Source organism: Pelobates fuscus, chromosome 2, assembly GCF_036172605.1.
Source record: "Pelobates fuscus isolate aPelFus1 chromosome 2, aPelFus1.pri, whole genome shotgun sequence".
Lineage (NCBI taxonomy): Eukaryota > Metazoa > Chordata > Amphibia > Anura > Pelobatidae > Pelobates > Pelobates fuscus.
Window position 1 is genome coordinate 437,373,971 of NC_086318.1, and position 25,804 is coordinate 437,399,774.

The following is a 25,804-nucleotide window of genomic DNA, read 5'->3' on the forward strand; positions in this document are numbered from 1 at the left end:
GCATGGTTAAAACGCCTTTGCAGCTATTACCGTGTTAAACTCTGTTATAGCTCAAACAGTAATTGTTCCTTCCTAATTATGCTTTAACTACCAGAAATATAAATAGTTGCTATAATTTCACAGCTGAACATACATTTGCATCCACCACATCATTAATAAGAATTAGTATGTAAAAAAAAAAATAATGGCATAATTTACCTTGATTTATGCTACTGTCCCAAAACATTTCCATGTTGCACAATTGCAACTATTTTACATCTTACTATTTCATTAATATGTTATTAGTAAGTAGTATTTATGTGCTACTCTCAATATATTATTATCATTGGTCTTTCTGGATTATTTTACTACCGAAAAAAATACAAAACTTGATAAACAATAATCACCACAACAAAAATACATTGTCCATTCAGTAATAAACAGATTCCTAGTTATGGTAAATCAAAAATCTGGCTTAAACCAAGAGGAAATACAGGTATGTGTGTAAGTAAGTGCATCTCCTACGTTCACAAACTGAAATACATAGCATCTACTGCGTCATCTTCTTACTACAAGGACAAGGCATTGCCATATACTGATTTTTAGTGCAAACTGGCAAATAGTACTTCAAATTATCATTCGCTTAGAAAAAGCATGTGAGCAATAATTTGCAATCTGCTGGATACATTAAGTTCCGAATTTTATTAAAACCGGTGCTGTTAATATTCTGAATTCTATACTTTGTACAGTATTTGGATGCAAAATCTAAACCCCGAATGCATCTGGGCGATTGCTTCAGAGTCATTTGTCACTCGGCCTGACCGAATGCTGACCATATATGGCTTTACTATATATGAGAGTTGCTGTTGCACATGGCATTTAGTCATTTTAACTAAATCTGGTATTTAGTGGATAACCCTGAATACATTGCAATTACTTATTCTTAATGACACCACCCTCCCTAAAACAATACATCCTCATTTATTATATAATGGAGTTAAAAAAAAGAGAGAGCTATAGCTTGTGTTCTCTAAATTAACCTATAAAAACAGATGGAGAGTCAGTCAATGAAGAATTATCAAAACTAAAAATGTAAACAATGAATTTCTTAATTGATTCTAATAATTCAGTTAGACCGGTTATATTGTTAAAAATGATCATCTGATATTAAAAAAAAATAATAATCTAAAACTATGATGTCCAAATTCATACTTAGTGGAAATGACTTCAAATCACAAAACATCAATATGACAACACATCACTAAATGTAAGCTTCAATCCAGATGATTTACTCAGATATACATGTGCTCATAGATGCAAAAGGCTACATCAAATGCACTTGCAGAAGGCTAGTCTTGTGTTCCCATAACCAGTTAGAACATGACCCCAGGGTGGATTTTATTGTAAAACACACAGTTTGAAAGCTAAAAGCTTAAATCGATTCAAGTTTTAGAAGCTTTCTGAAATATTCAGTAATGCTTTGTTAGAGTTGTATGTCAGAATAACTAACAACTTCAGACAAAGGTTGTCCATTCTCTCCTTAATGATTTAATTGCGGTTCTAAAGAGGTGTCTCCTTGTGCTTTACTGTGATTCTGACTTTTTGGGAATCAATGTGTGGAACTTGGATACAGACTTAAATTAGGCCACTCGTTCGGGGAAGGAATACATATTCAAACATCTTTCAGTGATTTCTTTAGAAAGGATAGTTTAACCCCTTAATGACACAACTTCTGGAATAAAAGGGAATCATGACGGAATATATCCGTCGTCTGTCCTTAAGGGGTTAATTTTCAACATTATGCATAAAACAATACACAGTGAAATACAAAAATAGGGAAACTTAAAGACAGGGTTTAAGAGCCAAAAACATTAGGCCTATTGTGATTTATGTTTAATTAGCTATAAAATGACTTATTAAATTAACAAGTCTCCTCAATTTTTATTTGAGTACCTGGAGTAAAACGGACAGAGCCCTACTAGTCAATGGGCAGAGTCAAAATAAGGGAGAGTCTAGAATTCCACTATCGTATTGTAAATGATTAGGAGAACCTCTTCTCATCAATTCTGCATGCAGCTTTACATATATAAACAGAAGACATTAAGAGGAATCACATTCACAAATCACATATTTTGCAAAATTTGAGAAAACAATCTGCCTGTTCAGATGAAAAATACATCCAGACCTCTCAATGGCAATGTTAATAACTAATTCATATCTGATAGCTAATGGAGAACCAGTATACATGTCAGATTTGGCACTTGTTCCACTCAATATCCCGGTAGAAAGCCCATGTTCTTTGTTTTCATCTATGGAATAGAACATCCCTCCCTTTCTTTGTAGAAATGTAATAGAAGTGTGTCAGCTGCTCATCTGATGTGATGCAACTATTTAATTTGAGCTATCCTCAAATAACCCGGTACTGGTGGTTAAATACAATAACTCTATTATAACTATGACAAAGGAAGTGGGAAAATTATCTGATGGCCGACCTGATAATTTGATCGCCCACTCTACTCTCCAGGATAATTATACCCTTTACAGTTAGATTAACTAGTTTATTGCCTTCCAAGTCTACAAGGGTTAGTTCAATTCCACAAATCTCAAAACAACATGATTTATCCTAGGACCTTAGAGACCTGTTTTTTATATATTTGTTAGAACTAACACACGCAGCATTACTTCTAAAGTAATCACTTTTATAGGTGCCTGACTACCCCAATGCCTGATGCATTTAATAATGAATGTACTAAGCTACGCAAATAATGAATAGTTGGTGTAGTGCAGTGGTTCCCAACCTTTTTTCACTTGAGTACCCCTTGGCAGCCCATTTCCATAAATTGTACCCCTTTCATTAGCAAAATGTCTATAATAAATATAGTTGCATTTATATCAAATGTCTGTGTGTCAGTGTGTGTATGTATGTGTGTCAGGGTATGTAGCTGTGTGTTAGACACACAGCTACATACCCTGACACACATACAGATATACACACACATATACATACACTGACACACATACAGACATATACACTGAAAAACAGATACACACTCTGACACACAAGCAGATACACAGACACATAGATAAACACTGACACACTTAAAGATACACACTCTGACACACAGATACACACATTGACACACATGCGGATACAAAGACAAGCTGATGCACACCCTGATGCGCCGATGCACACCATGACGTGCCGATGCACACCATGACGCACATCCTCACACACAGATTCATACCCTGAGACACAGATACACACATTTACACACATGCAGATACAAAGACACATAGATACATACACCGATACACTTAAGGATGCACACCCTGACACACAGATGCACACCCTGACAAACAGATGCACATACACAGACACACATGCAGATACATACTGACAAACTTGCAGATACACAGACACATATATACACACACTGACACTTAAGGATACATACCCTGACACACATACAGATACTGACACACATCCTCATGCACAGATACTTATCCTGACACACAGATACACATGCAGATACACAGTTACACACCCTGACACATGCATACACACTGACACACATGCAGATACACAGACACATATATACATATAATGACACACTTAAGGATACACAACCTGGCATATACAGATACACACATTAACACACACATGCAGATACACAGATATACACACACTGGCACAGGCACTGTGCTGTGTGTGTGATGGGTGTTCTGTGTGTAATGGGTGTTCTGTGTGTGTGTGTGTGTGTGTGTGTGTGTGTGTGTGTGATGGTGTTCACTGTGTGTGAGGGGTGCTGTGTGTGGGGGGGTGCTCTGTGTGTGTGTGAGAGAGAGAGAGAGGTGCTCTGTGTGTGTGTGTGTGTGTGTGTGTGTGAGGGGTGATGTGTTTGAGGGGGTGATGTGTTTGTGTGAGGGGTGCTGTGTTTGTGTGTGTGAGGGGTGCTCTTTGTGTGTCTGTGTTTGTGAGATGTGCTCCGTGTGTGGGGTGTTGTGCTTTTGCTGTGTTTATGTGTGTGTGAGGGGTGAGGTGTCTGTGAGGGGTGCTATGTGTGTGTATGAGGGGTGGTTTGTGTGTGTATGAGGGGTGGTTTGTGTGTGTATGAGGGGTGCTGTGTGTGTGTGTGTGAGAGAGAGAGAGAGAGAGAGAGGTGCTGTGTGTGTGTGTATGTGTGAGGGGTGCTGTGTTTGTTTGTGTGTGTGTGTGTGTGTGAGGGGTGCTCTTTGTGTGTCTTTGTTTTAGATGGGTGCTCTGTGTGTGGGGTGTTGTGTTTGTGAGGGGAGCTGTGTTTGTGTGTGTGTGAGGGGTGCAGTGTCTGTCAGGGGTGCTGTGTGTGTGTATGAGGGGTGCTGTGTATGTGTGTGTATCTATGAGGTGTGATGTCTGTGTGTGTGTGTGTGAGTGTGAGGGGTGCTGTGTGTGTGTGTGTATATGAGGGGTGCTGTGTGTGTATGAGGGGTGCTGTGTTTGTGTGTGAGGTGTGCTGTGTGTGTGTGTGGGGGGGGGTAATGTGTGTGTGTGTGTGTGTGTGTGAAGGATGCTGTGTGTGTGTGATGGGTGCTGTGTGTGTGTGATGGGTGCTCTGTGTGTGTGTGAGGAGTGCTGTGTTTGTGTGTGTATATTGTGTGAGGAGTGCAGTGTGTGTGTGTTTGTGTGTGTGTGTGTGAGAGGTGTTGCATGTGTGTGGGGTGCTGTGTGTGTGTGTGTGTGTGCGTGAAGGGTGATGTTTGTGTGTGATGGGTGCTGTGTGTGTGTGATGGGTGCTGTTTGTGTGTGTGAGGAGTGCTGTGTTTGTGTGTGTATAGTGTGTGAGGAGTGCAGTGTGTTGTGTGTGTGTGTGATGGGTGCTGTTTGTGTGTGTGAGGAGTGCTGTGTTTGATTGTGTGTAGTGTGTGAGATCCTCGAAGCTTGCCGTGGTAACCTGCAGCAAAGCTCAGAATTGCCGAACTCGCGATAGGACCTTCCGCCTCCAGGCTCCTCCTTCCCTCCCTCTCCTGCATGCCGCCTGTCAGTGCCTGTGGGTCGTTGAGGGAGATTTTTGATCTCCCCACCGGCCCATGAAGGCACACAGCAGGGCCAGCGCAAGGATAGCGCTGGCCCAGCTAGGGCTGGCAGGGGAGATCCTGTGATCTCCCCTGTCGGCCCATGGACATAGCTGCACAATGGGCATTTGCCCTGTTTACCCGATGGCCGGGTTCCCAACCTGTGAGGCCACCATTAACAAAATTATTTTGCGTACCCCCTGGGGCACTGAATTGTACCCTTGGGGGTACGCGTACCACGTGTTGGGAGCCTCTGGTGTAGTGCGTGCATTTCATACTATGCAATCTTGTTCCTTCAAAATGCTCTTGAGCACAAAATATGTCTCATTTTGATGCTTTTCTCCTTCTTTACCCTGTTAAACACAGCTTTTTCTACTGTGGAAGAATAAAACATTATTTAAGGAAGAATAAAAGTATTTTGTTTTGGTTTTTTAAACGGACTCTTTAAGAGTCTTTCTTTGGCACACGCCAGTTATTTTTTTTGTAAATGCCCGATTTAGAGGAGAAAGCCTCATAGAGATAGTGTGCAATGTGTACTCATAATTTGTAATGTAAGAAATGTCTTGCTACAGTCTTCAGAAATCGTCTCAGTCTATCCTGAAAAATATATGTATTTATGTCTTTATAGAGATTTAGTTATATTGGACTGCAGCGATATTATTATAAAGGTTTCCAGTAGATAGCCTCGATACACTCCCAATGTCTTTCATGATAGGTGCAGAGATTGTAATAAATATTAAATAACACTTTGTACATATTTTAAATATCTTTCTTTGACATATTGAATGAGTAGTTATTTATGCATCCATCCACGAATACTAATTATAAAATAGACCTGTGGGGGCTCTCTGAATGTACTAACGATCTCCCTAATTGGATCTTTAACTAAGGTAAAAAAAAATGTAATAAAATGTCATTAAAAATCACGTATGTCACTGAATAAATGCAATGAAAAACCTCCAAGCAGGACAGGACATGGAATGGCTCCTGATTCCTCCCTGAATGGAAGCTGCTATTCGTATATTAGAAAAATTTGGAATTGTAAATGGTAATGCTGAAAAAGATTTTTAACTACTGAGTATTCAGTAAAAGAAATTAGGTGAAATGAGATTACTGCACTTGGCAACTGGGAGGCACAAATCTTATACTGGCAAGAACCCAGATTGTTAGGAACCCTGAATGTAGACATACAGAGCTATGCACTAAAGTTGAATTACCTGTAATAATGGAATAATAAAATCTTAGGCCACAATAGGTGTATAGGAAGGATTATTTCCGTCTGTAATGTTTCCAGTAATAATATTACTGATTGGCTTGTGATGGCACATTTTGGTGCCATTTTTAAATGTGTGTGTTCCTATATAAACCACGTGTAACTAATCGGTATGTTTCTCTTCCTTTTGATAAAAACCCTGTTGTGGTGAAACGCGTTATGGAAAGTATTCATTTATATTTTATCTACCAAAGGATTTTTGGTCACTATACTTATGTATTGTGCCAATTATCAGTTTTTGTTTGTAAGAAATTTAACTCCTGGCTTCCCTGTTTCCTGTCTACTTTAAAGAAATCCTAGGTTGGGGATCATACCACCGGCGCCTTGTTCATAGAGCAGTTTGTTTGCTCTACCTTCTACGAGTATTTACTATTTCACTATTTTATTATTTTTTAATGTAATAGAGAGCACTACTATCTAGTTTCGAATTTTTCTTTGTCATTTTGGGCACTTTACCTTCTACAGGCACTCACCAACATATCCTGTAAGTGGAGATTATACCACTTTACGCTATCAAAACTGGAGCTGACTGTAGCTCCACTAATTGTGAGTATGCTACCACAATTACTGAATATTACCCATTTTAGTTGATATATTGCACTATTGGATCTTTGTTTTCTTGTCTTACTATGTTTTCTTGTCCTTTACCCATCATACTCATTGATAATAGAATTTACAGTCTACCCAATAATTCCTACTGCACTTCAATTTAAAGGGTACGCCTATTTCCAAGACTGCTTTAGACTGTTTCATTTTTTCACACTAGATATATTTATTATTGGCAATAGTATCGTATTGCATCTTTGGCGCAGACGGCTTTCTCTTTTTTTGTTGGTTTTTGTTGATCTCCTGAAGGGTTGAGAGGGATCCCCTTTTTAGGTGTACTTCTTTTTTTCTGATTAATTGGTGCTAAACCTATTGTTTTTGTATTTTCTTTTTGGTCTGACTATTTTGGATGAAAATGGGAGTTTCTAATCAAACTCGCTTTGAATTACTGGCAATTTATACTTTATGGAATCACAAACAAATATGATTTTGGCATAGACAAAATAAACTGCATATTAAAGGACCACTATATTTACCAAAAGAACTTTTGCTGAAAGAAGAACTCTTGGTTCATAGATTATACCCCGGCAGTCTCACTGCTTAATTTCCCAGCATTTTTGGAGTTAAATCACTTTATGCAACCCTAGGCACACCTCCCTGCATGTGACGTACACAACCTTCCTAAACATTTCCTGTAAAGAATCATCTAATGTTTAAAATTCCTTTTTTTTAATTCTGTGTAATTTAGAAGTTCTTATATCCCTCCAGTTTTCTAATTAAAGCTCAATTTACAAAGCAGGAGATAAAAACTGTAAAAGTAACTTACATCTGATTGAAAATTAAACCGTTTTGTTATCATGCAGACCATGTCAGTCACATCCAGGGGACATGTGGCTAGGACTGTTTATACATTAAAATTCAATGATGCTCAAAAGGGGGAAATTTACTCACTGATTAAACATTTGGATTAGTTTTTCTGTGGAATATTTGCAATGCTATGTTAAACATTACAGGGAATCTTGAACTGAAGTTCTAGCTAAATTAAATATATATCCAATGTTTGGCTTGTGCCAATATAATAGCATAGAAATGATTGTGAATAGACTTGGAGATGGTGATGATTGATGGGAAAAAAAGTATTCGTGGTTTGAGGACAGCTACTAAAGTGATCAATAGAAAGAAAAAAAGAAGCAGCAATAAAATAAATCTATATTTAAATATTTTTTAATTATATATTTAATATATTTTAAATAAAGATTTTGTTACTGTTCCTCCTTTTTTTTACCTCTTTTGGCAAATGTTCTCACTTGATCTTTAACAAATTTAAACATCTTTAGTTTAGAAAAAAAGTCGCCTCCGAGGAGATATGGTAACATTATACAAATATATACAATCCACTGTCTGGAAATCTATTCACAAACCGGACTTTACATAGGACACAAGGTCATGCGTTTAGACTGGAAGAAAGAAGATTTCGTCTAAGGCAAAGGAAAGTTTTTTTTTTACCATAAGAACAATAAGGATGTGGAATTCTCTGCCTGAAGATTTGGTTTTATCAGAGTCCATACAGATGTTTAAACAGCTACTAGAATAACAGAACATTCAAGGATATAATTTTTCAATGTAGGGTAATCACTTCTTAAACCAAGGATAAATCTGACTGCCATTCTGGGGTCAAGAGGGATTTTTTTCCTAGTTTGTTGCAAAATTGGAAGTGCTTCAAACTGTAATTTTTTCCTTCTTTTGTTTTAAATATGTTTATTGGTTGCACACCATAAATCTCAATGCAAACTTATTTGTATTCAAGCATGGAAGTGCCTGCGCAGAGGCGTAATTAGCAATACATGTGTGGGTACGCGAGCAGTTGCCTACGCAGAGGCATATTAATTGAGTCATTGGTTTTACAGCAAGTAGATTCATATTCAGTCATGTGCGTTTTGTGACTCTTGCTATGTTAGTGTCTTGTCTTTGTGTTTATGCTATCTGGTGTGGTTTGAGATTATGTTTGTGTATTTATCTTGTGTTGGCTGGTTTATGCGGTTGCTTTGTGTTTGTCGGTATGTGCAGTTGTTCTGTGTAGTTGCATTGAGTTTGTTGGGTTGTATAAGTGTTTTGTGTCAGTTGGTTTGTGTAAGTGCTTTGTGTTAGCTGGTTGTGCAGTCGCTTTGTGTTAGCTGTTTGGATAGTTACCTTGTGTTTGCTGGTTTATGCAGGTGTTACGAGTTAGCTAGTCCGTATGGTTGCTTTGAGTTGGATGGTTTGTGGAGGTGCTTTACGCTAGCTGGTTTGTGCAGGTGCCTTGTGTTAGTTGAGTTGTGTGATTGCTTAGGCACAATATCATACAGTGCAGTAATTAGGCAGTTAAGCAGGCATTATTAAAACATGTAAAGCTTTTGGTATCAGCTAATAGCATAGCACCTTGTCTTTGCTGCTAGGACAGATGCCTATTGATCTGTGCTACCCTGCACTATTTCAGCTGGTAAAGCATTCGGTAATGAATAAAAAACATAGCGTTAAGCCTTTGCTCTATGGTCTAATGCTCATCAATCTGCCTTACATATTTATAACCAAAAAGGGTTTATTAAGGTCAAAATTTTAACATTTAAGTCACTTTGCTGGAGTGGGCGTAATGGCGCCCGGCGTAATGAAGCTGTCTGATGTGAAATTGGTAGCCTTCTTCGTGGCTTTTCTTCGGAATTCCCTCTGGTGTGACCTTCCCATGGCTACCTCTAAATGATGCTGCACATGGTGGGTCCGTTGTACCCCTCTGAGTCTCTCCGGTTCCCCCGGGTATGACAGTCCTTCCCCTTTCCCCCCCCCCCAGGCAGGTTTCTGTGTCTTTAGGGGGCTTCACCCCACTGTGGGCACTCGGAGACTGGGGTTGTCCGGTGGTCTCCCCACCTTAGAGTCCACCGGGTACTCGCCTCCTGCACCTCCCCAGCTTCAGCAGGGCCTTCTTGGGGCTCCAGCCCTGTCTTGCCTCACCCTCCTCCGGCCACTTACATGTTGCCGGCACATGCCCTCCGGCCACCGGTCCACCGGCAGGCCCACGCTTCACAGCCTCACCAGGCTCACAGAGTTGGGGGCTGTTGTCTCCCGGACCACCACCAAATCCGGGGTTCAGGGACGGCTCTCCATCGACCCATCCGCCGCCCGGGGGTCAAGGTATCCCAGCGCGGGTTTCAGTTGCGTGTGTGTGGGTCGCCTCGTGGCGCTATGTGGGTACTGTGTATCCATCAGCCTTTTTAGCTCCTTGTATCGGAACGTCGCATACCGGGTGCGTCTCCTCCTCCAGTCTCTGAAGTTCCGACTTTTGGGCCGGGATCACCCCCCCCGGCCGGGTGGGGTGGGGGGGGTAGCGGGGCCGGGCCAGATCCCCCGCGCCTTACTTGCGTGCTGTGGGTTCCGCTCATGTAGCGTGGTTCAGGCCTCAGGGGACACTGTGTGTTAAATATGTGCTCGATCTTTGCACTCCCCGGTTCCTCTCCGCCTGATCTCCCCACTGGTTACTGTTTTCGGCAGGTATCGTGGGTATTTTATGTGTTCATTCTGTGTTAGGTTTTTCTCTGCCGGAGCCGGCGTGAGTTGCGACCGCTCGGCTCGGCGGCCCAGCCCCGCCCCTTTTTCCTTCTTTTGGATCAACAGCAAAAAACAAATATGAGGAAGCCTGAACTTGATGGACACATGTCTCTTTTCAGCCTTTGTAACTATGTAACTATGATCTCTGAACCAAATGGTGGGAAAATGCAAAATTGGGCAAAGCATTTTTCACCTTTTTTCTTTTTTTTTGAGTTGTTGAATGATTATCTCTGTTACAAAACCAACCATTCACATTAAAATTTAGTGTCCCAGAAATGTTTCTGTTTTCCGAAAAAATAGTTTGTCTGAATTTTTTCACCTTGCACAAATCTAATTACCTGTAAATTACACTTAAAGCAGCACTGTCACTTTACAGACTTTAATAATGATAGAATCTTAATGAAGGTTCTATGTTAATTGAGTTGGGTTTTCAAAGAAATCAGATGATATGCATGCAACAAAGTAAGACACATAGAATGTGACGGCAGATAAGAACCATTCGGCCCATCTATTCTGCCCAATTTTCTAAATACTTTCATTAGTCCCTGGCCTTATCTTATAGCTAGGACAGGACTACTTTGCCAGTATATACCAATGTGTGGATCTTCTGCATCAACACCCTTCCTTTTTCCATTAACTGTCACTTGGGAACCTTCAAATTCTTGTGAGATGCACAGTGGATTTATTTGACAACTTATTGAACTTGTGGGCAAAGATCTGTAAAAGATTCCAGTTTTGCTAGCTCTTCCTTAGCCCACTGTTTTCTCCTCCTACGCACGCACGCACGCACGCACAAACATATGACTCCTAGCAAGTAAAAAGCCGCTGGAGCAGAGGAAAAATGTCAGGAAGGTGGTGGAGCCAAGTAGAGATCAGCAATTGACAGCACTGCTTTAAGCAGGACTCACGGGCGGCTCCCTTCCTATGGAATAGCCTGCCTACCGCCATCAGACTCTGCCGTAGTCTTGCATCTTTTAAGAAGTGCCTTAACCAGGCTAGCGGTATTCCCGAGCGTGACTCGGGGTTAATTTTCGCTGCCAGAAGCGGTAACCCCGAGTCACGCTCGGGGTAGATAACAGAGCTGGCAGCGGAGTCTCCTTACCTTCTCCTTGCGATCCAGCGATGTCCCCGCGCTGTGATTGCCGGTGAGAGCCCCGGCGGATGCCTCCATCTGACTTCCTGGTTCCGTCTCTGTGAGCCGCAGAGGCTCATGGGGGCGGAACTGGGCGAGTAATTCAAATGTTTAAAGCATAAAAGTGACACACACACATAAAGTTAGGTGATACAGTGAAATCCTGTCAGATTACATTGTATCACCTCAGATTTGACACAGTATCACCTCAGATTTGAAATTTGATCATCCTACACTGCCCTGCCTGCCCTTTTTGCTGTAATTTCTGCCCATAAAATAAATTTTTTACCATGGCATCAAAGCGTCACTTTAGCATCTCCAAAGCGGGTTTGGATCAGATGAGTGACAGCGCCAGCGACACAGAGCCCCTCGCAGAATTGAGCGACTGCGATAGCGATTCGTGGCAAGATTCGTCATCCGACTCTGACAGTGACCAGAGAAGTGGCGACAGCGACGATTCTGCCCACGAGCTCAGTGATGTGCGCACTTGGCGCCTTATTGATTGCGGTATGGATCAGGTACCGCCGCCAAGATTTCCGTTTACTGGATCACCTGGGATGAAGGTAGACGTTGAACACAATGATCCTTTGGCATACCTAAAATTATTTCTCACAGATGACGTCATTGAAAAGATTGTCACGGAGACAAATCGCTACAACGAGCAGCAATCAGCTACTCTGCATAGCAAGTTTTCCAGGAACAGAAAATGGGAACCGGTATATTATTTATTAGATTATAATTCATGATTTTATGTTTCGAACTTTATCACATCTGAGAGTACTTTTGGTCAGGTTTAAGAAAGTAATTACTGGCCTACAATACATAACACCAAATTTCCATGCAAAAAAATGGTACCGCTTTTGGTACAAAATTCCTGACATAATCATACCGCCAGGGAGGTTAAACTCCATATGACGAAAGCAACTTCGCCACTGGTTTTTGGAGGTGCCTGTTTGCCAGCCTCCTACCCTGGGACTATGGGCCCTGTGATAACTCACGTTCAAAAGTACTGTTTCTGCTCCTTAGACTTTTAACTGAAACAGATTCAAACATGTAGCGGCGGCCATCTTAAATTGTCCAGTAGTGTTTTGTCGTCGAGTGTATGGAATTGTTTTGGGCATGGGAAATTCCTGAACCCCTGAACCAATCTGGGTGATTTTTGGATATGTTGTTCACCCAGATGGGGCTATCAGGGGATGTGACTTTTGTGGGGATATGTTGTATTTTGGGGTACTTTTGGGGGTTTGTAAAAATGTATGTTTTTTTCTGCTAAAGTTAATTGAGTTAGTCCATTGTCTTTGTTAATTGTATCACAGGCAGAGGGGAGGTTTTGTGTACAGTAACTGGGAGTGTTCAAGTTTTATTGGATTGTGAATTTCATGTCCTGTGCCCCACAAGGTCCATCTGAGCGGTAACCTTGTGGGGAAAAACTGTATAAAAGAGCAGCGGTACCATTAAAATTTCAGTTCTACTTCACACTCAATCTAGAGTCCTGTCTCTTTTTGGGGAAACGGCGACAAGGGATTGCTATGCTCTTCATACTCCCTTGAATAATCATTAAGCTCTTGTAAGAGTTTGTTCCTGTTCCTTCTTCACTCTCTGGGGAAAGAGAGGTTCACCCACTGGAACATGGAGCCTTGTCATAGGTCCAGGGTAGGTGGGAGATGGCGAGACCCCGACCAAGCTGCGGCGGTTTGTGGGGTCTGTAGTGATTATGGAGTGCTTGAAGCTCTCGGGAAGCACTAGGAGCATCCGTCAATGGAGGTACCCAGTCGGGGTGCCATGTGATCCGTTACACTCCATCTCTTTAGGAAAGCTTATGGCCTCCCAGAGTAACCTCTACCTTACATGCCTGTCTCTTGCTCTCTCCTAAAGGGCAGCACTTTACTCTCTCCTACAGCTCTGCTTCACTCCCACCTAATTGGATTGCTATTTCCTGTCCTAATGTGTTTTATACCCCACCTCCTATAGACTGTAAGCTTGTTTGAACAGGGTCCTCTTCAACCTATCATTCCTGTAGGTTTTCTTGTAATTGTCCTAGTTAAATCCCCCCTCTCATAATATTGCAAAGTGCTGCGGAATCTGTTGGCGCTATATAAATGGCAATGATAATAATAAATAATAAATAATAATAATAACTAGATGTAATCTAGATAGAATATTCATACAATGCAAGTACACAACGTAAGTGTGTTATGACAGATATTGCTGTATGTGATTGTCTTAGACAATGGTAGCCCAATTACTTTCAAAGCAAATGCAATTTCACAAAACTGGATTTACAATGAGATGCACAAATATCTTGATTCAGCCCTTTTAAGAGACCTGCTGGAGATACCTAAGTACCTTTTGTTAGTATTTTTGTTCTTGTTTAGCCTATTTCTTACATGTTCTATTCACATTCCAGAGTGAGCATAGGTGATGGTAATATCCATTCAGAGAGTGTTTGAGATATATTTTTGAACCTACAGTCTTATGCTGACTGATGAAGTACAAAACAGAGGGAACAGCCAACACACAACCAAGCAAGGTTCTCCATAATCCGTGGTTGCAGAGTGACCCTGGTTTCACAGTCCAATAACAGTAGATATATCCAATGAGAGTCCGGAACTCCACAGTTTGCTTTGTGACCTCCATAAAGTTTGGAAGGCTTCATCTTGCTATGAACCACTGAACATTCTTTGAAATAACCTACAGTCTTCTGTAAGCAGAGGTCCCCCTGACCTAGGTTCCACAACCTATTGTCTGGAGCTGCAACCGACCTTCATTGGAGGAATCTCTCTCCATTAGCGCTGATAAATATGCACATTAATATTTACATTTACTGACATTAAAATACTTTATGAACTTTTATGAACTTTTTCCTTTTTCTTCAAATCTCATTGATGATAGTAGCAAGGTCAAAATAATTTCAAAAAGATCTCTTTAAAATCATCCTCACTGATTACTTCTTTAATAAATTCTCAGTCTTTCAATGACTAACTCATGCACACAGTAGGTATAAGATAGGATGACAGAGTGTTCTGTAATTTTATGTTAACCCCTATGACCTGAAAAGTTCAAGTTTCTCATTTATGCACAATCACCTCGGCTTCATCTATCCAATGATGACAACATAAATACCAAAGGAAAGTATGTAATAATGATAGACATACAATATTTATAGAATTTTAAATATTCTTTCAGACCTGAGGCTGTACAGTTGTTATTATGTGCCATTTAACTTGTACTTAACGTTTGCATAATTGCTATTTGCAACTCAATTTTCCCTTGTTAAGATGATAGAGGGGAAAGTCGAACAATGATGTGAATTTTAAGTGAAGGCCTTACAGAGAGATTTAAGGCAGTTTTTTGGTAAAGTACCACCAACAAGACTGTTTGTAAAGCTGAACAACAGCAGTCTTGCAGAGTGGAACAAAAAACCGGGATGTTATAACAGCCACAGACCAGAAAACAAAGGCGTCCTGAAGAGACACCATAATGAAGCTGTAGGTGATGTTTTGAGACAGGGAAATTCTGCAGGCGTCATTTGGAGATCCCGTCAATTCATGTTATCAAGAGTGCATTAGGGGTTGGAAGAAAGATTCAGCGTGTGACGAGGCATACATTGCAAAGCTTTTAGAACTGAGTTTTTCTTATTTAGAATCTTAAGCTTCCAGAATGTGATATTTTGTATTTACCATCTTAGCGGGGAATAGTACTTTATTTTCGCTATCTGGAATTTAAATAGGCCAGTCTGGTACTTTGAGGGTTTGTGTAATGAATAGTTATTATATGCAAATTGTTTTGTCCCCAAAAAACTGTATTTTGTGTAATTGCACCTTTACAAAAACGACAAATTAAAGAGAATGAAAGGGAATATAAATGAGTTTATTGTTTACGTTTAACTAATAGTGAAATGTTTTCGTTTTTTTCTATATTGGGAAAGGTTGAGATTTCCAGTTACAATGTAAAATATAGAAATGTTGATATCTTTCCCCTTCCACAATGTACTAATGTTAAATGTCAAAGCATTGAATCCACTGGACATCGCCTGCTAGAACACTAGCTGGAAGTTACACAGTGCACAACTAACAATACTGCTCAGACACAAAATTCATCAAACAAAGGTATACGAACAGTTATCAAATTGTCTGTTCTAAAAATGGTACAAACATGTAAAGGAAGAGGCACCAATGGAATGAGACTGCTGGTTCAACTAGTTTCCATGCTGGTTGACTCAGTGTTAATACTGACCACTTTTTAGATTCTCTTCTCATTCAGACTTGACCAATTTACAGCAATGTGTTAAGGGATCTACATTCAATCCATTCTGGAATATGTCAGTCCAGGTGTTGGTGTTATACACCTGTTAGTCCAGTTGATACTCTGCCTTTTCGTTGGTACTTTGAATTGCCAACAATTCTCACTTAAGCCTAACCCTGGTATGTTCAACATTTTATTTTACATTGCAAAAAAATTCACTTTATTTTCACTTCTCTTGTTTTTACTATCTCTGCTGTTTATCGAGAGCTACTGTAACCAGAGTTAAAATCCAATAATTATATATTTTTTTTTATATCATCAACGTGTCAAATATGACATGGGAAATAACTGGTATGAGTGTTGTAAACACACAGATGGGACCGGGTGTTTAATGTACATCTGAATCTTAATAAGCCCGATAATATGAATTAATGCTGTATCTATGCCAAGATCAGTAGGGCTTGAAAACAATGGGATATAATTAATTGCATGCAAGGAGAAGAATTGAAAGTACATTAAATTGTCTATCACTTAGTGGTGTTTTTATTCACTAGCGTAAAGGTTATATGAATCGTGCTAAAACTAGCCTGAGCCCATCAATCCTTTCAATGACTCGCACAATATCTCTTGTTAAAGGGAAGAAAGTCTTCATAGCTTTCCGAAACTGCATAAACTACAGTATTTATAAAAGTCAAAATTAATAATAATCCTTAACTTTAAATAACTTGGCGTTTGACTCTAGTACACTTGAAAGCAGCAAGCTCATATGCTTTACTTAAACCAATATTTGAATGCGGCTTTTGAAACTAAAAATAGAGGAAGCTGGTTACATAAAATGACCAGCTCATCTCTCATGGATAGTTTTCAAGCAGCTGAAATGGCTCAAGGTTCTGCCAAGGCTCCTTCTAAATATCCACTTAAATTATGACTCTGGACACAGATACTTTAATAATGGACACAGATACGTAAACTTTTAGAGCTTTTGCCTTATATCTGCCTCTCTTCATCTTAGAAGAATTTATCAAAAGCATATTTTATACCGTATATTGTCTATATCTTGATAGTCATTTATTTTATATAAAATTAAAGATGATAGTTTCTTTTACATTATACAATCAAAATAAGAATGCTTCTGAAATGACCTAATTTTATATAAAACGCATATTTTGTGACAAAAAAAAAAAAGCAAGTATAAATAAATACTAGACTTGAAGATATAGTTCATCCAGAAACGCGATTTGGTTGAATTTGAGCCAATTGGATGTTTGGTTTGGTTTCCCGAATTCTGAAACAAAATATGCCTGAATCCTGGATAAACTGAAAACTGATTCCCAAGCTATTTCTGTTGATTTGGAGTTTGGTTTGCTGTGCAAACATTTTGTGGCAAACTTAAAGTATTGACCGAACTGAAATGTTTGCGCCTAAAGTTCTGGACCAAGAAGGAATTTTTTTTCCTAGTTTGTTGCAAAATTGGCGCTTCAGACTGGGTTTTTTGCCTTCTTGTGGATCAACATCAATAGCAAATATGAACTTGATGGTTGCATGTCTCTTTTTGGCTATGTGGCTATTTAACTATGTAATTCTGCTGATCTGATTTTTTTTAATTTGGCCGAATTGATTAATTAAGTGAAATACCTATTGGCTATCCCCAGGGCCCAAGTTATACTGGAAAGTGTTGATGCTTCATTGATGGCTTAAGATGGCTTTATCAATGGGATTCTGCTCCATGATAAAATTGTATGGGCTTTCCTTATTCAGCAGATGTTTATTTTAAAAAAACCTTTGCAAATTATGACATTATTGGGTAGATTCCTTTACTATACAAAACTTGTATCAAAACTAGACTATTTTAATTAGTTGGCAAAGTGTGACAATTTGCCTATACACTATGTACCAACGAGATGCAGTAGAATCTTTTCAATAGATTTTTTTTGTTGTTGCAGAAAGCAATTAAGAAGAAAGGAAGATTAACATGAAATAGAAAATTCTCTAAAGTTTTACTCAAGAGAAATCGCAAATTAAATTCATTGAAGTAACTGAAATGTAATTCACTGACCTTGTTAAAACAAATCACAGAGTATTTAAAGAACATGCTGACTCTGTGGCTGGTTCCTGATGTTCGGATGGATTAACCAACTCTGTCCATCAAATGAGAAACAAAATGTGTAATAAAATCCAACTTGAATTTTTCTTAGCACAACACTAAGGGACTCGAGGCAAGGCAGTGTATGCTTATTACAGCATCCTTCCGCCCGCATCTCTTATTAAAGTCTTGAAACGGAAAATACCAAAGGCGTTGCACTTAATGTTACTGAGCTTTTTCTTAGAATCAGATCCCTTTCTTTTAAATCTGTGACTTCAAAGCAGAGATTCTAGTATTGCTTAGCAGATTGTGCTATTAATTTATATTCAAGGCTGTTTGATTATTTCCCGCTTAAGGTTCAACATGTAAATATTTCAGTAGTTTCTTATTTATTTAGTCGTGTTAGGCTGTGTAGTATCCAGTTGTAGTCTATTTATATGTAAATTAGCTGTGTTCACTTGTGTTATTACCGGACATTCCCTGAAGACACTTAGAGTAACTCTTTTAGGTGGAAGTGCATCGTTTTTCAATTTGAATAAAGGACATTTTTAAGGAAAACTATTACTAAATTAAGTGATTTCTGCTGAATATGTGAATATTGGTACATAGTGTGAAATAAACAAATGCTTTGGGTCATTATAGAATATATGTTTGCCCATTTTGTTAAATAACAATGTTTTGTCTTTTTACCAAGTACATTTCTCAGCTTCTGTTAATGGGGCATGCATATAAGCACAAAAAGAAACCACCAATGGATATTTCAGGCATCAACCCAACTTTCATGTTTTTTATAGCTTCCTTCTAATTAATTAGCTTGATTCAGGGACACCAATATAAGCAGTATAGCCACTCTGATAAGTAGCTCAGCCAAGTCCCTGGGCCCATTAGTGTTATACAGTCTGGTTGGTAAGATATAAAGAGTAGCGTATGTCGAACAATACTCTATAATATTTTTTTTAAATGTTTTTCTATTTCTTATGTGACCATCTGCATATCATGTGCAGGATAACCTTCAGTGAGGTATACCCCTAGTCTATACATTGTATGTATAAAAGCACAGGGCTAAAAGAGGAAAATAAACGCTTCTTGAACTCTTAAAAAAAAAGTAACTTTGTGAAATGCCCGCCTTCAAATTACAACAGCAACATTTCATAGTCCGTAGAATGTCGATGCAGTCAAGAAGTCAAAGTATGCCAACCGGTGACTTTCAATAGTAATTCACAAACGGAAGATACCGCACACACACTTAGGAATCCAGGGGCTTATCAGGGCCAGGGTTGGTAAAACCCAGTTTAGCAGATAAACTAAATCTAAATTATTTTATCTATGAACGAGGTTACTTTCAGACATGATAAAACTGAAAATCATTGTAACTCAAGGCATTATGACTTGAGGGCTGTCTGTAAGTTTTATCTTATTAGAAATTTTGACAATACACATGGAAATTATTTAAAACAAAGGTTTTGGCTCCGATCCATGATTAATACATATCTTTTATGTATTGATTTTATATTTGTGACTTATTTGGTTCATGTCCATTTAAAATACTTTAATTCACTGCAAAAGTATATTGAACAGTTCTTTTCATATTAAGATATTAAGATAATTTTGTATTAAAACATTTCCCTTTATTGCAGGTGTCTTCACTTGACTTACCATGGAAAAGATCCTCTGCAGTCTTCTCGTGTTTGGAATGGCAGTAATGGTCAAATCATGTCCAAAGTATTGTGTCTGTCAAAACTTATCAGAATCCTTAGGGACATTGTGTCCCTCAAAGGGCCTCCTTTTTGTACCAATAGACATTGATCGAAGGACAGTTGAACTGCGACTTGGGGGGAATTTCATTATAAGCATCAGTCGACAGGACTTCGCTAACATGACTGGTCTTGTTGACCTTACCTTGTCTAGAAATACAATTAGTTATATCCAACCCTTTTCTTTTTTTGATCTAGAAAGCCTTAGATCATTGCATTTAGATAGTAATAGGTTAACTAACCTTGGAGATGATATATTTAGAGGTTTAATCAATCTTCAGCATTTGATAATGAATAATAATCAGCTTAACAGCATCTCAGATGATGCTTTCGAAGACATCCTACAAACTCTAGAAGACTTGGATCTTTCTTATAATAATCTTAAAAGCATTCCATGGGATGCTATTAGACGGATGATTAACCTGCATCAGCTAAGTTTGGACCACAATCTAATTTATTATATAACAGAAGGCACATTTCAGGATTTGCATAAATTAGCCAGATTAGATTTAACATCTAACAGACTACAAAAGCTACCTCCAGATCCAATATTTGCAAGGTCCCAAATATCAATGACATCTGCAACCCCTTTTTTGCCCCCATTGTCACTCATTTTTGGAGGAAACCCCCTACACTGTAATTGTGAGCTGCTCTGGCTAAGGAGACTTGAGCGAGAAGATGATATGGAAACATGTGCTTCACCCTCTCCTCTTAAAGGAAGATATTTTTGGTATGTACGAGAAGAGGAATTTATCTGTGAACCACCCTTGATTACTCAACACACCCAAAAGCTCTTGGTTCTGGAAGGACAAACTGCTTCACTAAAATGTAAGGCTGTTGGAGATCCTGCTCCAGTCATACACTGGGTTGCACCTGATGGACGCCTTATTGGGAATTCCTCTAGGACAGCTGTCTATGAGAATGGCACTTTAGATATCCTTATAACCACGTCTAAGGATTATGGAACTTTTACTTGCATTGCAGCAAACGCTGCAGGAGAATTAACAGCACCAGTTGAATTGTCAATCATTCAGTTACCGCATCTTAGCAATGGTACTGTTCGTGCACCTCCGCCAAAATCAGTGCTCTCTGAAATCACCAGCTCTAGCAAATCCAACCGAGGAGAAGCCAAGCCTCCACCAGAGAGGGCTGTTGTGGTTTCAGAGGTGACAGCTACCTCAGCTATGGTCAAATGGTCAGTGAGCAAAGCTGCTCCGAAGGTCAAAATGTACCAACTGCAATACAACTGCTCAGATGATGACGTTCTCATTTACAGGTAAAGTACCTTTTAACTTCTTATTAAGAATGGTCAATCAGGATGATTACAGCAGGAAAATCATTGTATAATGCCTTGCCTGTTACAATTATCTTATGGATAAAATCTTTCACACAAGATGTATGATATAGGATGGATACTAAACCGGTCAACATGTCCCAATGATTTTGTGAGAAGAAATAAAGGTAAGACCCTTTTCTTTACTGATACAAGCATTTGTAGCCCTGTTATTTTGTCCAACAATATAGTAAATGTTAGTACAAATATCACAAAATGTATATATTTTCTACATTATTGTTTATTTAAAGTAACAGTGTGTATGTAAAGAGTTATTGACGTTCAAATCAAATTAAACCTTATTTGAAAAGTAGCAAATTCATATAATGAAAATATATTCACTAATCAACAAATGGTGGCTTATTAACAGGCTTAGGAATTTTAACCTCAAATAGAAAAATAAAAAAAAAATCTATTGCTAAATTGAAGATTTTTCAGAAATCCATCTTTGTCAGCTATTCATGGACAAGCTATCACAGCTCAACTGTTAGTGAAAAGATTTCTGAAACGTAAAACAAATGATAATTTATCCTGTGCCTAATACATGAAACATCAATGTTTGCAGTTTCCAAGTCAGCATCCCTAAACCGGATTGAGAAGAAATATCAAGAAAAAAAAACTACGTTTGCTTCATATATTGCAGCTAAATGTATGATACTTTCCATTAGGCCAACTAAGGCATACACAATAGATTCTCCTTTTTTAACACATTCACTACCAAGTTCTGAAATAAATAGTGCACTATTTGAAACCTGGGATATATAGCGAACACAATAAAAACAAAACTACAATGTTGTGGATAGATTGTTGTCTAGGGATACCTAAAAAATGAATTTGTAGATTTGCACATTTCGTTTTTCTCTTATTTATTAGTCCTTCCTGTACAGAGTTTCCGGGGTAATATACAACTATTTAGATAATATATGGTCTCTAACTTATTTGCTATTTTAAAGAGGGAAACCTCAAAAAAAAAAAAAAGAAAAGCTTAAATGTTTGCACATACAGTAAGTGTAACAAAAAAGTAAATACAAAAATGTAAGGAGAACTACCAAAGGAACATCATAGAATTTTTTTGTAATGCAGGATTCTAAAGCACGAGGCTCTTATGTTAATAATTTCTGTATGCAAGTATATTACAGCTAAATGGCTAAAACCAGGTGTCTGTACAACACAGGACATTTCATCCTTGTGTTGCAGCTTACATATAATAGCCTTTCACTGTGTCGAGTCCGTATTCTTTACCTTCTCTAAGTGTAAAAATGTAGCCACTGTATCTTGGAACTTACATGTGACTGCCCAGCCACGAGGCGAAATATTTTTAATCTCTCTGCTTCAGACAGAGGATTTAGGCACATCAACAAGAGACAAATTAGTTTCTCTGCTGAATGAATAATGTAGGTAGGACATAGGGAAGACAAATTGTGTTTAATAATATATATATATATATTTTTTACAATGTTTGAATAAAATGGGGTTATCTAAGACAACTTTTTTTTTTTTTTTTTTAAATAGCCTGTGAGGTAATTATATCTCTTATTATATGTGTTACAAGACTGGTCTACCCTTTAATGCCATCTGTCATATATGAGACTTTATTGAGTTTTGTAAAGTTTATATTTGCATAATGCTGTCTTTTTTCCACAGGAAAAACAAAATTCACAAACTCATTTATTGATATTATAAAGATTTATTGTACTAGAATCACAGACGTATTTATATAAACAATAAGGATTTCCATATGTTTTTATCACAAGAAGCTATTTAAATAATTGAGCAGTTATGCATACTTCTTTCGAGAATATAAATGAAGTCTCAGCCCAAACAAAATCTGTGGTAGTGCTGTTAGAGCACATTATTATAAAAATGTTTTATAAACAGATTCGTAATGTTTCCAATGACATTTAAAAACTCAGATTGCCCCATAGTTAAACTATAATTTTGTCATTTATACACAATATCACCTTCCTTTTGGATCCAGTATTGTGTGAGGTTTACAGGAGGGAATTGTGCTGAATTGCTGTGAATTTCTCTCTTAATCATCTATATTGTTTATCAACTGACCTTCACAGAAAAATCCCTTTTATTTAATTTTGTCTGTTGCTGGTGTTTGCACTCATTTGGCTTCTGCTATCTAGTCTATGTACCACAATGTCGTAACGAGTTCAAAAATATTTACTACACAATAATTCTATTTTTCTAGTAAACATCCATATTCATAGGCGTGCGCAGCCTATTGCATTAGGATGTGCACCCTAAAGCACAAACACACGCCGCATGTATATATATATATATATATATATATATATATATATATACATATATACACACACATACATATACTGCTGTGTGTGTGTGTGCTGCTGGTGCGCTGTGTGTGTGTGTGTGAGGGTGCTGTTAGTGTGATGTGTGTGTCAGGGTGTTCGTAGTGTGCTATGTGGGTGAGGGTGCGGTTTGTGTGTGAAGGGTGCTGGTAGTGTGCTGTGAGTGAGGGTATTTGTGTATGTGTGTTAGGGTCCTGTTAGTGTGCTGTGTGTGTGAGGGTGCTGTTTGTGTGATATGTGTGTGTGAGGGTGCTGTTTGTGTGATATGTGTGTGTGAGGGTGCTGTTTGTGTTGTGTGTTTGTGAGGGTGCTGTTATTGTGCTGTGTGTGAGTGTGCTGTTTGTGTGAGGGTGCTGTGTGTGTTTGTGAGGGTGCTGTTTGTGTGCTGTGTGTGTGAGGGTGCCGTGTGTGCGGGCTGTTTGTGTTAGGGTGCTGTATGTGTGTAGGTACTGTGTGTGTGTGTGTGCTGTATGTTTGGAGAGATTGTGAAGGTAAGGGCAGATTAGTAAATAACCCCCTCCCTTCTTACCTTATGTAGGGAGGGGGATCCTTGCTGTTCAAGGGAGAGTGAACTCTGGCCTGCGGGGCTAGAGTTCACTCTCTCGATATCTGAGCATTGCCGTGGCAACGCTCAGATCTTGCGAGAGGAACCTGGCGGAGCTTCTGTCTAGAGCTCCCCGGGTCCTCTCCTGCCTCCCTCCATGCTGCTGTGGGCTGGTGAGGTAGATCTTTGATCTCCCCACCGGCCCATGGAGGCTAAGAGCAGAGCCGGCACTCAGATAGCGCCAACTCTGCATGAGCCGACAGGGGAGATCCGGAGATCTCTCCTGCCGGCAGGGGTCAAGTCCTGGGGACTAAAGTGTGGGATCTCTCCCAAGATTCCACCCCCCCCAAAAAAATATACACTCGTGTGTGTGTGTGTGTATATATATATATATATATATATATATATATATATATATACACGCGTACACACACATACACTCACACACACATACTCAGACACACACACACAGACATTCACAGGCACACACATACATTCACAGACACACATACACACACACCTACAGACACATAAACTCAGACACACACACATACATTCACAGACACACATACACACACACACATACATTCACAGACACACACACACTTACAGATGCACACATATACACACACTTACAGACACATACACATTCACAGACACACATACACACACACTTACAGACACATACACATTCACAGACACACATACACACACACTTACAGACACATAAACTCACACACACACACATACATTCACAGACACACATACACACACACACATACATTCACAGACACACACACACTTACAGATGCACACATATACACACACTTACAGACACATACACATTCACAGACACACATACACACACTTACAGGCACACAGGCACACAGACACACACACTTACAGACACACATACACTCACAGACACACATACACAAACACTCTTACAGACACTCACACATACATACATTCACAGACACTCACACACTGACAAATTATTTTTTTTTAATTAAAAATTGTCCACCCAGCCTCCCTACCTGGAGAGCTGGCATGGACTTGTCCCTGGGGTCCAGTGGGTCGGGCGGCTCTCTCCATACAACAAGCGGCGAGGGAGCTGTGTGTTCTCTGCTCCCTCTCGCCGCACGGGCTGTCTGCTGTAGCTGGGAGCCGGAATATGACGTCATATTCCGGCTCCCGTTATCAGCAAACGGCGCGCGGCGAGAGGGAGCAGAGAACACACAGCTCCCTCTCCGCTTGTTTTATGGAGAGAGCCGCCCGACGGGGGGAGGGGGGGGGTCCATCACCTCTTGCTCCCCCCCCCCATGACAGGGGGGACTCACAGGCGTGCCGCGGGGATTAGGGTGTGCCCAGGCACACCCGGCACACCCCGTGCGCACGCCTATGTCCATATTCAGTACTTTAACCCCTTAAGGACACATGACATGTGTGACATGTCATGATTCCCTTTTATTCCAGAAGTTTGGTCCTTAAGGGGTTAAAGGGACATGCATTACTTTGAGACAACTGTCTCATACAAAAGCCTTAGCTTTGTATGAGACAATTGACTCACTCTGTGAGTTTAAAAATATTTTTTTTTCCTATGTTTACCGGCTTTCAACTTTCTTATGCTTTCCACACCCACTCCAGGGGTGACACTGATCTAACCAATCAGTGTCCTATTCCTAGGAATGCTGGAAAAGTGCATTGGCATGCCTAGCATATTTATACATGTGCAAGTGGAAGATCTCTAAACCTTGCAAGATCATAACATGGGGAAAAGAGAGGGAGTCTGATCAGTGTGATCATGCAGAGCAGGCTTCAGCGTCGGGCTTCTCTCTCTCCTGCTGCTGCACAATGATGCCCAATGATGTGTCATTTGTGGACTGGTCTGAAAGTGAAGATGGGTGCATCAGAGGGAGCAGGTGGCAGGCTGAAAAAACTCCTCAGTTGAGAGGTGTGCTTA

General features: G+C 39.4%; 1 protein-coding gene across 2 annotated transcripts in view; it reads left to right on the plus strand.

The window, feature by feature from the left end:
• Window positions 1–25,804, plus strand: part of LRFN2 (leucine rich repeat and fibronectin type III domain containing 2) — a 530,695-nt gene that overhangs the window by 344,712 nt on the left and 160,179 nt on the right. For both annotated transcript variants that reach the window (XM_063444112.1, XM_063444111.1), the window contains exon 4: window positions 19,527–20,919. In XM_063444112.1, the coding sequence (XP_063300182.1) occupies window positions 19,547–20,919 (1,373 nt within the window). In that variant the 5' untranslated portion in view covers window positions 19,527–19,546. The remainder of the gene's footprint in view (window positions 1–19,526; window positions 20,920–25,804) is intronic.